Here is a 14,183-nt window from a genome sequence, read left to right as displayed (position 1 = left end):
AGGGATAAGAAGACTAAAGCCCAGAGAGCCAAGGGATTTATCCACACAGGTGGAAGTGCTGGGGCTTGAACTTGGGCATTTGATACAAATTCTGTTTCAAAACCCAGAGAAAACTTGAGGGAAGATCCTCACTCATGCCGAGAGCCCAGTACCATTCTCTGCTGGGAATCCTGGCCAGTACTTCTGGGAGAGGGTAATTTCCTATCCTGGACCTGGGAAGGGCTATGCAGACCCCTGGTTCATGGCAGTGACTCTGTTTTCTCCTCCAGAACCAAAGTCTCCTTGTGGTCAAGCGCAAGCTGGAGTCAGACGTGCAGCGCATCTCCAACGAGCACGAGGAGCTCATCAGTGAGTTCCGCTCTGCCGATGAGAGGGCCAAGAAGGCCATGACAGACGTAAGTGCTGGTGCTACTTGCAGCTAGTGGTGCCCAGGGCCTGGCACCTGCTGAGGACCAGGCCACCCTGCACTGGAAGGGCCAGAGTAGACTTACTCATGGAGTCTTGCAGTGGAGACAGGGCCCTGCTCTGGAGGAGCCAAGGGCTTTTCTAAAAAGCCATACACGAGAGTAGGGTGGAATTACGAGATCCTATGAAAGGTTACAGTCCAGAAGACTCCAATCAAAGGAGCCACTGAAATAGGCTCATCTGGGCAGGCTTCTTGGCAAGGGGTCGGGAGTAGAATGCCAAACCAGGCTTGAGGAAAACGGTCTCAGAGGTGGATATTGGCCAGATGTACCACCAAGTATTTTTACCCTAATGTCCCTTTGGGTACTCACACCAATTTTAAGCAATAGGTTCTGTTTATCTCTACTATGAAGATGAAGGAATACAGATCTTTACTGTCAGGTTCCTCCCACTTGATGGAAATTTCTAGAGTTCAGGAACATGGTACCTCTGAATGTATAGACCCATTTCTAGTACACAGCAGAACTCCATGAAAATTGGTGGAACTAATGCAAGAACAAGAGGGCTAAGAGCAGATATGCAACTTGCTGAAGGTCACACGAGGACTGGACTCAGTCCTAGGTTTTCCAGCTCCAAATGCTATGCCCCTTGCCAGAGTGACAGCAAATGGTTCGATTTGAGTGCTCCCAGCTGCAGGAGGGAAGTCCATGGGGTCGGGAAACCTGATTTTGTGTGTATGAGCTGCCTCCCTGTTCTTACTCAGGGGCACATGGGAAGATGGGGCAACCCCTCGCCACCAAACCCCAGCAGCACATCAGCAAAGAGCCTCTTGTCTACCACTTGGTTCCCCAGAGACCAGGAGACAAGTTGCCTTATCTCTCAAAGGCACTTAAGAGCTTGGGTGGCAGCTGTGCACGGTGGCACATGCCTGCAATCCCAGCAACTCAGGAGGCTGAGGCAGGATGATTGCAAGTTAGAGGCCAGCCTCAGCAACTCAGTGAGATCCTGACTCAAAATTAAAAAACAAAAGACAGGGCTGGGGAGGCAGCTCAGTGGTAAAGCATCTCTAGGTTGAATCCCAGTCACTCAAAGAAAAGGGGTGGGGGATAAAGCCTGGTGGCACCCAGCTCTAACTCATGCTCTCTTCCTTTCTACCTGCAGGCTGCCCGCATGGCTGAAGAACTCCGGCAAGAGCAGGACCACTGCATGCACCTGGAGAAAATCAAGAAGAACTATGAGGTCACCATCAAAGACCTGCAGGCCAAGATGGAAGAGGCTGAGCAGCTGGCTCTGAAGGGAGGGAAACGTACCATTATGAAGCTGGAAGCAAGGGTAAGGGCAACACTGGGCTCTCTGGCCCTGCAGGGCGGCAAGTCTATTGCCAAAACACACTCCATGTTTGGTGAGAAGTTGGGTTATGCCAAGTGCTACGAAATAGAATTAAGTATAGAAAACAGTTCTTATTTATTTATCCACAGTTCTCCCATCCCCTTCCCCATCACGTTTCTTCCCAGAATGTACTTGGCCTCTGAGCCAAACAGTTCTTCCTTTTCTTCCTCTGCATCTGGTTCCAACATTATTCCTCCCTTTAATTACTCACTTAGAAAAAAATAGGCCTTGTCTTTACCCTGTGAAACATCAGAACTGGAAAGGCCCAGAAAGTCTAATTGTCCTGGCCAACTTCCTGACTCTTCCACTGCCCGGAAGAGGAAACTTGAGATCCGGGGGACAGTGACTGTCTGATGAACCATAGCATGGCCCATGAAAGGCACCCAGGGCTCATCCACTCTCCTCTGGGCCAGAGGTGGACACTGTAGCCATGACACTCCCATCCAATGTCTCTGAGCTCTGAAGTTCAAAAGCACGTGTTCCCTCAATCACATGACTCTCTTCCTCCCTCAGATCAAGGAACTAGAGACCGAGCTGGACGGCGAGCAGAAACGACACGTGGAGACGGTCAAGACGCTGCGCAAGAATGAGCGCCGCCTCAAAGAGCTGGTCTTCCAGACGGAGGAGGACCACAAGACCAACCAGCGCATGCAGGAGCTGGTGGAGAAGCTGCAGAACAAGCTGAAGGTCTACAAGCGGCAGATCGAGGAGGCGGTGAGTGCTCACCACACCTCCCCACGCCTCATCCCTGGCGCTTACTGCCCAGCCAGGTCATCATCCACCTCCATTAGAATTGACCACAGGGAAGGGGTTAAATATTGGTCAAAGATGACTTTTGTAAGGCTTGCATCCCTGGCACCTTGTTGGTATTGTGTGGGAGGGGACCAGATACTACATGCCAAAGATAAGAACATGTAAAAAGCAAAAAATAACCCCCACAAACACCTCCATTAACTGCAGGTGTGATCTGGAGAAGGTCTGGACTACCTTGTCCTGCTTCCACTGACCCTGGTGGCTCGGGTCAGACTGTTAGCAAGGACCTTCTCTCATTTGATCCTCCTGATGCTAAAGCAGGAAGGCTGAGATTCTTAGTCCGTTTCACGGGCAAGGAAACAGATCCAGAGTGGAATATTTGTGTTATATTAGTAAAAGTCAACTGGTTAGCAAATGGCAGTTTCAAGTCCCAACCCTACACCTCACATCCTACACACCTCCCCTTCCAGGACATCGTGACTCTGAGGTCATTCGCTGTGGGGTCTGGAGCCACCACACTAAATCATCAGCTACCCGCGCACCCAATGCTCTTTCCAAAAGGCTCAATAAATGCCAGACTGACCACAAACTGGGTTCTAACCCTGTGGGAGTGGGGACCCAAAACATAGTTGTAACCATGTAATTTCCAAAATTACTACAACTCTGTAAGAAGAACAGGAGATAGGAGATATGCGATAGGCATGGGAAAAGCACTAAAACCTCATTCTCCATGAGGGGGCACAGATAGGTAATGCCTAAAACCACCAATTACAGAGCAGTTGCAGAAGCACGTTTTATTTAAAATATGGATGTCAAAGCCAAAAAGAGTTTCAAGTGGTTGTCCCTGGCAAGATGTAGGAAGGCAAGACCTAGGACTGCTGGAACGACTGAACTCTGGACATCCCTATGGAACCCATAAAAACGTTATGGGTTTTTACCCAGGATAAGCCAGGTTGACATGCTGTTTTCCACTGTGCCTTTGTCACAGGAGGAGCAGGCCAATCAGACCTTGGCGCGATACAGAAAGACCGTGCACGAGCTGGATGATGCCGAGGAGAGGGCTGGCATGGCGGAGACTGCCCTGAACAAGCTGCGTACCAGACACCGCGTGGCTGGCAAGGGCATCACCTCTGTGGAGATCATCCAGGTGTCCAAGACGGGTTCCTCCAAAACCCTTTCTGAGGAGTGAGGCCCTCCACCTCCCAGGCCACAGTAGGTAGGTGTGAATGCCACTCACTCTCTCTGCCTATGTTCCAATCTCACCTCTGCAGCACCTGCTTTGTTCCCGGGAGTGACCGTAGTGCCACCTAGTGGTGCTACCTATGCTTTAAGCTTGCAGCCTTTCTCAGGCCCTAATCTCATGCAATGGGAACCCTGCAGCTTCTCCACACCTCAGTAGCAACACTCCTCTGGATCTCACATCCTTCAGGTGGGTGCTGACCACCTGTATCCCAGGTGCTGGTAGTCCTGATGAGCCCTGTCTGAGTGGAAGGCAGTTTCTGCGTGTGATGCCGCTTAACCCTAGATCTGGAACACAGGTGCTCGGGACACCTTGCTTTCTTTCTCTTTCTTTGACATGCTGGGGATGGAACCAGCACTGTACCACTGAGCTACGTCCCCAGCCCACGACATGCTTGTTTTCATTGGAGAGTCACAGGGACGTTGGCAAAAGTAGACAATGTGTCTTTTTCCTTCACACCCCCCCACCCCCAACCATAGCATTCCTCACTGGGATTCCATCTAGACTGGCTGAATTTCAGTTTCTAACAATAAGAAAATAATCAACCCCATTGCAGCTACCCCTACTTGAGCACTGAGTACAGGTGGGATTTTAAGAGGACAATTTAAAATAGCCCTTTCCTATTCCCTTTGATTCAAAAACAATGGAGGAAAAAATATAGGAAACAAACATGTAAAAGTCAAATTCCCATTTTATGCTATAATTCTAGATGAGGCCGTGCCTCTGTTGAGTGTCCACGCAGGCATCCTCAAACTTCACCTCAGAATTAAAGGTGCCTGCAGATCAAGCACCACAGGCCAAGGACAGGTATATCCAAAAGGAAAGAGCAGATGGGGCTCTGCCCTGTCTTCCTGGCTCCTTCTTCCAAACATAGGTTAAATCTCTCTTTCCATGCAGAGATGCAAGAGAAAGATGAGGAGAGAGAGAACACTATTCTAAAGCAGTGTTTCCCAAAACGTGGTCCTCTGGACAAGCATCATCCAGGTCACCTGAAAAGTTGTTAGAAATGCCACTGGGCCTTACTCCAGACCTATAGAACCAGTATCTCTGGGGCTGGGTCCAGAATCTGGAGTATAAGGAGCCCTCAGGTGACTCTGACAAGTGAACAAGTCTGAGAACCACTGGGATAGCTGAAATCTGCCTTCCAGAAACAGAGTCAGGGAACAGAGGTTTCTCCTACTCATACAAGAGCCATACATGGTAAATGCTGTTCACTATCTTATTTACCTCATGAGGTGGGTATAAATATCCCCACTTGGCAGGTGAGAAAACAAGTCAGAGAAGTATGACTTGCCCATGGTCATGCAAACCCCATGCTCTAAAAAAATCAAGTTTTTTTTTTTTTTAATTTGAATTACTATGGAGATTGATAAGGTTGCCCTCTGCTTGGGATTAATCAGAAGAGCTCAAAATCAAGGGCTTGGTTCGGGTTGCAGGGGGTGAGGAGGGACAGATGGTGGCTGAAGCATAAACATCAACCTGCATGGATTCTGGGGATTACTTCTGGTCTTCTGCTTACATCCAACAGGCCTTTCATAGCCTCACCCCTGCCTTCCTTGCTGGCTTTGGCTCCTACAACCCTCCACTCTCTAACCCCATCCTGAGCCCCTCTGTTGCAATCAAACTGTGTCCTTGTGGGAATCCCCCCTCTGCACTTTTGCATGTGCAGGGTCTCCTGTCTGGAATTCCCTTCTTTCCTTCTCTGCCTGGTGAAGGATCAGTTTTATTTATTCTTGTGTTATATTTACTTGGCCTTATGTTCAAACATCTGGTTGAATCATACTTATAGTTCACAATCTCTCAGGATCAACCCTCTGGCTTTTAGCCAAAAAGTGATAACCCTGATGACATCTGAATTCAGGCATAAGCCTTATCTTACCACTTGGTAGGGAGGAAACAAAAATAAGGCACGGAATCTTTTTCTTAATTTTTTAATTCTGAAATAATAGTGCAGGAAGTTAAGGAAGTCAGAGGCTATCTTTTGGATGAGTCCTATAATTAATGTGTAACCAACTCCTTTCAGGGCACGAATCTGATAGGGATCCCCCCTGCTGGGCTGTCACTTAGATGGGATTAATTCAGGAAGCTTCCCAAACACCCTCTCAGGTGGTATTTCAACCTCTCACACCTAAGTTTTAACTTCCAGGATTAGATAACTTTTAAAGCAAATCACCCTGCCCTGTTTTGGCTTGGTAACTATTTATTCCTGGGGTCTACTGGCCTTGGTTCAATTGCTCTGCTTCCATAGCATTGTTGCAGAGGTAATGAGACTGGGCAATCAGGGTCCGCTCTCCATATCCTGATCCACCCTCCCTCCTTAGCCATTTCCCCTTGTTGGTCACAGGGCTAGATACACAATCTGTGGCAACGGACTGACTCAAGCAAACTAGCAAATGGATCAACACTGAGCCAGGACCCTGCCTTCATGTCCTTGAGCTATAACAGAGTTTAATTTCTTAAAGTGGCATGATATCCTTCCTGCACATATTGACTCAGCTCTGAATATGGACTAGGTTTGTGCACTGGGATTCAGAGGTGAATAAGAAAGAATATCCCTGGGGATGTGGCTCAGTGGTTAAGTGCCACTGGGTTCAATTCCCAGTACCAAAAAAAAAAAAAAAAGGAAAGAATGTCTTTCCTTGAGATGCTCAGAATCAGGCAGAGAGATAGATACAAGGCTACAGGCCAATGTTCTATGATACACTGTTTGAATTTCATGGGAGGGGATCAAAGAACAAGAGTGACTGGCTCTACCCAGGATGGCAGGGTACAGCCATCTGCACACAGATGTGTCTGCACAGAGACATGACCTGTTTTAGGTCACTCACTATTTGTTAATTCTCATGACAACAGAAGTGTAGAAATTGAGAGGAAGTTTTTAGAAATGTTTATAGTGATTTATACTGTGACTTCTAAGTACACAATTGATATATTTTACAGAAATATCAGTCTCTAATATTAATTACAATAAAAGATTAAAATTAGCGAGGTAAGTGGTACACACCTATGATCCCAGCAGCTGGGGAGGCTGAGGCAGGAGGATCTTGAGTTCAAAGTCAGCCTCAGCAAAGCAAGGTGCTAAGCAACTCAGTGAGACCCTGTCTCTAAATAAAATACAAAATAGGGCTGGGGATGTGGCTCAGAGGCAGAGTGCCATGAGTTCAATCCCCAGTACCTAAAAATAAATTAATTAATTAATTAAAATTAAATAAACAAATTTAAAAGAAACAGATCCTTCACCAGGCAGAGAAGAGAGAAGGGAATTCCAAAGAGAAAGCCCAACACGTGCAAATGTGCAGAGGGGGACCAGGCACAGTGGCACACACCTATAATCCCAGATACACCCCAGGAGGCTAAGGCAGAAACATCATGTTTCAGGCCAGCGTGGGCAAGTTAGCAAGGTCCTGTCTCAAAATAAAAATAAAAAAGGGCTTGGAATGTAGCTCAGTGGTAGAGTGTCCCTGGTTCAATCCCCAGTACCACACACACACACACACACACACACACACACACAATGGTACAAAGGGGGATTCTCACAAGGGTACAGCATGACTGCAACAGAGGGGGTCAGGCTAGAGAGCTGGAGAGTGCAGGTTAGGCAGGGGTGGGGCTGTGAAAGGCCCTGTTGGGTGCAAACATTCCATAAAATTTGTATGAAAGTCTTACTTGTTTCTAAAATCCATTTGTGGGATGAGGAGATACTCATGTCACAATAGCAAAGCAAGCCTCCAGGCCCTCATGAGATGCCATAGGCAGGCTCTTGGGAACACTCTGGACCTCTCAATGGCCTGAGTGGAGTTCAGGCCTACTTGGATGTGCTGAGTTCAAAGAAACTGTCTCTAAACCCTCACCTCATGCAGAACAAGGTAGGTGTGACCCAGTGGTATCCATAACAAAGAAGCCTGTGCAGCAGCAGTGCAGGCATCTCGGTAGTTTGTAGCAAGAAGGAGCAAAATGTCAGAATCCTCAGCTCTGACCCCTATAGAACTTCTCTCTCTCTCTCTCCAAGGTGATACAGATTTCACCAGCAGCCCATTGAGAGGAAGAAAATATGAAAACAGAAAACGGGATCTATCCTGAGAATGTTTGCTATGCAAAGGAAAGTGCAAGCCAGAAAGAGTCAAGTGCTGAAGAATAAAGACAGCTATGGAGGAAAATGAGTTTGGGGGTGTAACACCCAGTCATTAGAGAAATTAAACTTAGTGTGACTTCTTTGAGACTGCATCAAGCATTTGGATAACAGTAACAATGGGTCTGTTTTAGTTGAGATCCTACATGTTCATGTCAACGACGGAATATGTAATATCTGTGACCTGGCTGTTCTCTAGAAAGAATTCCTCGTGTTGACAATTGTAATGCCTGTCCCTGTCCCCATATGGTCTAAATAAAAGAAATATGAATAAAGGATTGACTAGAGCTTTTTTTAATGAGGAAATTTTATTGTTTTAAGATTTCTAAATCCATCCCAGCTGCTCAGGAGGCTGAGGCAGGGCGATTGTGAGTTCAAAGCCAGCCTCAGCAAAAGTGAAGCACTAAGCAACTCAGTGAGACCCTGTCTCTAAACAAAGTACAAAAGAGGACTGGGGATGTGGCTCAGTGGCTGAGTGCCTCAAAATTTAATCCCTAGTACTGCACTCCCGATAAAAGATTTCCAAATCCAGAGGCAAGTTTTACAATTGCCACATACCTGATTTCTGTTGTATACCTATATTCACAGGCTTGCTTCGATCAGAAACCATAATCACTGTGCAGTCTTGGTAAGGGTCTTTCCAAATTCCAAAAGAGTATGTCAGAGAACTGAAGACAAATGAGACTTATTAAGGCCAAAAAAGTTACAGAATCCCCAGAGGGATGTTGAGATTTATCCAGGCTAACATCCTGTGAAGCTGCTGCACATTCTGCCTCAGTGTCTCCCAGAGTGTTTGAACACAGGCAAGCCAGTTCCTTGAGGGCAACTCCATGTGTTTTTTCATGTCTGTGTCCTCAGCAACTACTTGGTGCCAGGCCTGAAGTGGCCACACAGTAAATGTGTGTAGACTGACTGGATGATAGAAAGAGTTGACTTACAAGGTAATTCTTTGTGATGGTGCCAAAAAGTTCTTTTTCAAATCAAGCTGAGACCTGGTGCCCGACGGTCATCACTTGATGTCTCTGGTTTAAATACCCAGGGTCCAGCAGGACAACCTTAATGGAAGGGAGTTCTCATGGATCCTCCAAGTTTTCTCCTCTCAGGGTTGAATATTCCTGGACCTTCAGCCTTCCCTGGTGTGACAGGGTTTCTGTCATGACCTTCTAATACTCCGTGCCTGTTCCTTTCCTAGTCTTCAGAGTAGAGCAGTAGAGTCACCATGAGGGAAGTTTCCCTCCCACTTCACAGCCCTAGGAACCCTGGCTCTCTGGAAATGGTCTGTCTTCCTTCTAATTTCCAGCACTTTGACCTCCCTCTAATACATTGGCAGACAGACATCATTGTTCAGAATCAGACATGGAGGCACATACCTATAATCCCAGTGACTAGGGAGGCTGAGATAGGAGGATTGCAAGCTTGAGGTTAGCCTCAGCAACTCAGCAAGACTCTGTCTTAAAATTAAAACTGGAACGGGTTATGGATGTAGCCCAGTGATACAGGATCCCTGGGTTCAATCCCAGTCCAATTAAAAAAAAAAAAAAAAAAAGCATTGTTCAGGGCGATGAAGGGAAGGATACTATTCCTCAGCAAGTCTCTTTCCTTCTTCTCCTGGGTCCACATTACCCTTGTGATGTTTCTAAATTTAGCACCCTAGGCAGCTCCAGAGGGAATTTTGTTTCCTTTCCTGCCACTGGATCAAATGTGAAAACACTGCCCTCTGGTGGTGGGGTCTCTAACTGCTATGTGTGAATTTCCTGGGAGACACCAAAACACAAAATTTTAGAATTATTTTAGAACTTTAGGGCTAGAAGGTATATTTCCAGAGTAGCTACCCCAACTCTCAGTCAACTGGGAATTCTCCATAACATTCCTCAAAACCTGGTGATCCATCTTTTACTTGAACTCTGCCAATGAAAAAAGGCAGCCTGTTCCAGTTTTGACTGATGATCATGATCAGAAAGTCCCACTGAACCAGAACATATTCAGGGAATGGAGGGAGTAGTAAATTTACTGCAGTGTATTTTTCCCATTTGTTCTAGTTTTCACCTCTAGAGTTACTTGAGTCTAATCCATACACTCTAAAGTCAGACACAGAGGGGTTCTACCTACCCAGGAGGGTGGCCTGAAGCAACTTTCCTTTCTAACCTGTTTCCTCGACTATTAAATGAAGAATAATAGAAGCACCCACCTCATAGGAATGTGAAGTTTAAATAAGATAGCTTGACAAAGACAACAATTAGACACTTGCCAACTTTTTTGAGCATTCTAAAGGACTTTAATACTTGTCCTCCCAAGGCAACCTTGGTCAGACCTATCACTCTAGTAGATGACAGCTGCAAGCCTCTTGCTGGAGAAATGTGAAGGATGTCCCATGAGGCCTGAGGTCCCCATCATGGGCTGGGGATGCAGCTCGTGGTAGAGTGCTTACCTACTGTGCTGGAGGTTCCATCCCCAGCACAGAGCGGGGAAGACCCCATCATTGTCTCCTGGTGGATGGCTGGCCCAATTCTCCCCAATTTCAGGGAATTCCAAAGAAGCCCCTTGCTTTGCAGTGGGGCAGGGTTCAGATGTGACAGTCAGTGACTTGACCAAGATCATAATGGTAGAGCTAGAAATTCCTGTAGCATTAGGTGAAGTCTCTTAGTATTTGTAAAAAAATTGATTCAGTGACATTTGCTCTTTCCTAAGGATGCTTATTTTTAGAATAGTTTGATATAGGATATAATGTGTGGCCTTGAAACATAATGACATTAATTGGTATTCAAAATGGTCAAAACCAGGGCACTGAAATCATGTTCTGCAGAGAAAATGGACCAAAGACCGTTTAAATGGCTTTGTTAAATGTCGTGAGTTAGATTTCAAGGTTGCTATATCACCAATTGTCTTTCTCCTCTTTTTTGGGGAGTAAGGGTGCGGAGTCCTTGTAGGGAAGTGGAAAGGTTCTGAGTCTTTCTCATGGAACATACCCGTGGGTGTTTCCAAGAACCAGGAAATCATCACAAACACTCCCAACCCTCCCACCCTGAAGCTACAAGAAATCAAGGCTGGAGATTTATTATAAAAAGGTCAACCTCAAGTTAGGGTTGAATCAAAGGCTGGAAGGGATGATGTTAGCTATTATAAGGGACTATTCTTCCCACTTCTTCCCGTTTCCTGAGTAAGGCTAATAAAAAAGATGTGTTCTATAGCTTTGTAGCAATAGTTCCATAAAACTTTCCTCTACAGAAGTTTTTTTTTTTTTTTTGCGGTGCTGGGGATTGAACCCAGGGCCTTGTGCTTGCGACTGAGCTATATCCCCAGCCCTACAGAAGTTTTTAAAACCAATTTCTAAACACAGGCAGCAACAAAGTAACCAGACAGATGAAGACTATAAAGGCTACCGTTGGCATAGGTAGAGGATACTACAGGGGAGGCACCCAGTCCAGTTCTGGAAGGTAAAAGGAAGGTGTCCAGAGGAAGTCAAGTCTTTGCTGAAGCATAGGAATGAATAGGAATTAGGCCCAAAGGGGAGAGAGAGCACGTGGGAATGGAAAGTGGGAGGAAGGGAGGAAACAGGGTGCATCAGTTCAGAGTGTGTTTGGCTGCAGGTGACACCACACTGAGCTGACAGTGACTTCTAACGATCCTGCACACCACACAGTTAGTACAGTGCGGAAGACCCAGGTCTCTACCTGCCCATGCTCCCTCATCTTCGGCCTGTGGAAGACAGCTGCCACAGCATGAAACATCCTATCTTCCCACAACCGTCTTCAACACGGTAAAACCATGTAGGCCTTCTTACTATCCTTTTTTATCAAAGAGCATACCTTTCCCCAGAAGCTCCCCACGAGACTTACTCTTGAGTGCTGACCAACAGAAATGGGTCACTTGCCCATCCCAACACCAGTAGCAGCAAGTGGAATGGCATTGCCACTTGAGACATGGCTCACTGTGGCCCACTCCCTCAGCTGGGGAGGACCCAGCCTCCCCCAAGAGCCACCTACACAAAAGTAGGAAAGCCAAGGGGAAAGATGGTGTGTAGAGAGCCAGAGAGTCTGCCACACAGCAGAGGTGGTGAGAAACAAAGGTCATGAGAGCCCTTGATGACCTGTTACCCAATGATGACTTCATCCTGAAAGTGAAGAAAGTTTGCTTGTTTCCTTAAGATTCCATTCAGGTTATGCAGTTTTGGTAGGAAGTTCATGTAAGCAAAGCTTGTCTCACCCACTGCACCATGCCAGAAGGTACACGATGGCAATATGTGCTTTCTTAAGCCAGGCTCAGTGGCGCACACCTGTAATCCCAGCAGCTCGGGAGGCTGAGGCAGGAGGATCAGGAGTTCAAAGCCAGCCTCAGCACCCCAGCAAGGCCCTAAGCAACTTAGCAAGACCATGTCTCTAAATGAAATATAAAAAGGGCTGGGGATGTGGCTCAGTGGTTAAGCACCCCTGGATTTAATTCCTGGTACCAAAAAAAAAAAAAAAAAAAAAAAAAAGTGCTTTCTTCGTGCTATTAACTGATCAGTCAATTAAGGAACCCACCTCACTTGAACTGTCTATAAAATAAATGGTATGGGCTCTTTAAGACTGCCAATGTCAAGTGATGAATCTTCAGAAAGAATAATTAGGAAAACTACCCCATTCACAATAGCCTCGAAAAAAATAAAATACTTGGGAATCAATCTCACAAGAGAGGTGAAAGACCTCTACAATGAGAACTATAGAACACTAAAGAAAGAAATTAAAGAAAATCTTAGAAGATGGAAAGATCTCCCATGTTCTTGGATAGGAAGAATTAATATTGTCAAAATAGCCATACTACCAAAAGTGCTATACAGATTCAATGCAATTCCAATTAAAATCCCAATGATGTACCTTACAGAAATAGAGCAAGCAATCATGAAATTCATCTGGAAGAATAAGAAACCCAGAATAGTTAAAGCAATCCTTAGCAGAAAGAGTGAAGCAGGGGCTATCACAATACCAGATCTTCAACTCTACTACAAAGCAATAGTAACAAGAACGGCATGGTATTGGTACCAAAATAGAAAGGTAGATCAATGATACAGAATAGAGGACACGGACACAAACCCAAATAAATACAATTTTCTCATACTAGACAAAGGCGCCAAAAATATGCAATGGAGAAAAATAGCCTCTTCAACAAATGGTGCTGGGAGAATTGGAAATCCATATGCAACAGAATGAAACTAAACCGCTATCTCTCACCGTGCACGAAACTAAACTCAAAATGGATTAAGGACCTCGGAATCAAACCAGAGACCCTGCATCTTATAGAAGAAAAAGTAGGTCCAGATCTTCAACATGTCGGCTTAGGACCAGACTTCCTCAACAGGACTCCCATAGCACAAGAAATAAAAGCAAGAATCAATAACTGGGATAGATTCAAACTAAAAAGCTTTCTCTCAGCAAAGGAAACTATCAGCAATGCGAAGAAAGAGCCTACAGAGTGGGAGAAAATCTTTGCCAATCATACTTCAGATAGAGCACTAATCTCCAGAATCTATAAAGAACTCAAAAAACTCTACACCAAGAATGCAAATAACCCAATCGACAAATGGGCTAAGGAAATGAACGAACACTTCACAGAAGAACATCTACAAGCAATCAACAAACATATGAAAAAATGTTCAACATCTCTAGTAATAAGAGAAATGCAAATCAAAACCACCCTAAGATTCCATCTCATCCCAATTAGGATGGCGATTATCAAGAATACAAGCAACAATAGGTGTTGGCGAGGATGTGGGGAGAAAGGTACACTCATACATTGCTGGTGGGGCTGCAAATTAGTGCAGCCACTCTGGAAAGCAGTGTGGAGATTCCTTAGAAAACTTGGAATGGAACCACCATTTGACCCAGCTATCCCACTCCTTGGCCTACACCCAAAGGACTTAAAATCAGCATACTACAGAGATACAGCCACATCAATGTTCACAGCTGCTCAATTCACAATAGCCAGATCGTGGAACCAACCTAGATGTCCTTCAATTGATGAATGGATAAAGAAACTGTATATATATATATACAATGGAATATTACTCAGCCATAAAGAATGATAAAATTATGGCATTTGCAGGCAAATGGATGAAACTGGAGAATATCATGCTAAGTGAGATAAGCCAATCTCAAAAAAACAAAGGACAAATGATCTCATTGATAAGTGGATGATGACACATAATGGGGGGTGGGAGGGGTTAGTGTTAGGGTTAGAGTTAGGGTTAGGGAGAGGGGCAAGAATGGAGGAAGGAAGGACTGTATAGAGGGA

The 14,183-nt window shown here is 45.5% G+C and overlaps 1 protein-coding gene across 1 annotated transcript in view; it reads left to right on the top strand.

Moving 5' to 3' along the window:
- Positions 1-8,122, top strand: part of LOC124970194 (myosin-16-like) — a 60,323-nt gene extending 52,201 nt beyond the window's left edge. The window contains 5 exon segments of the mRNA XM_047533363.1: positions 270-395; positions 1,567-1,737; positions 2,308-2,508; positions 3,536-3,763; positions 7,797-8,122. Coding sequence (XP_047389319.1) covers positions 270-395; positions 1,567-1,737; positions 2,308-2,508; positions 3,536-3,736 — 699 coding nt within the window. The 3' untranslated portion in view covers positions 3,737-3,763; positions 7,797-8,122.
- The last annotated feature ends 6,061 nt before the right edge of the window (positions 8,123-14,183 follow it).

Source organism: Sciurus carolinensis, chromosome 18, assembly GCF_902686445.1.
Source record: "Sciurus carolinensis chromosome 18, mSciCar1.2, whole genome shotgun sequence".
NCBI classification, from domain to species: domain Eukaryota; kingdom Metazoa; phylum Chordata; class Mammalia; order Rodentia; family Sciuridae; genus Sciurus; species Sciurus carolinensis.
The sequence above is the reverse complement of the archived record's forward strand: the minus strand, read 5'-3'. Positions and strand labels throughout refer to the sequence as shown.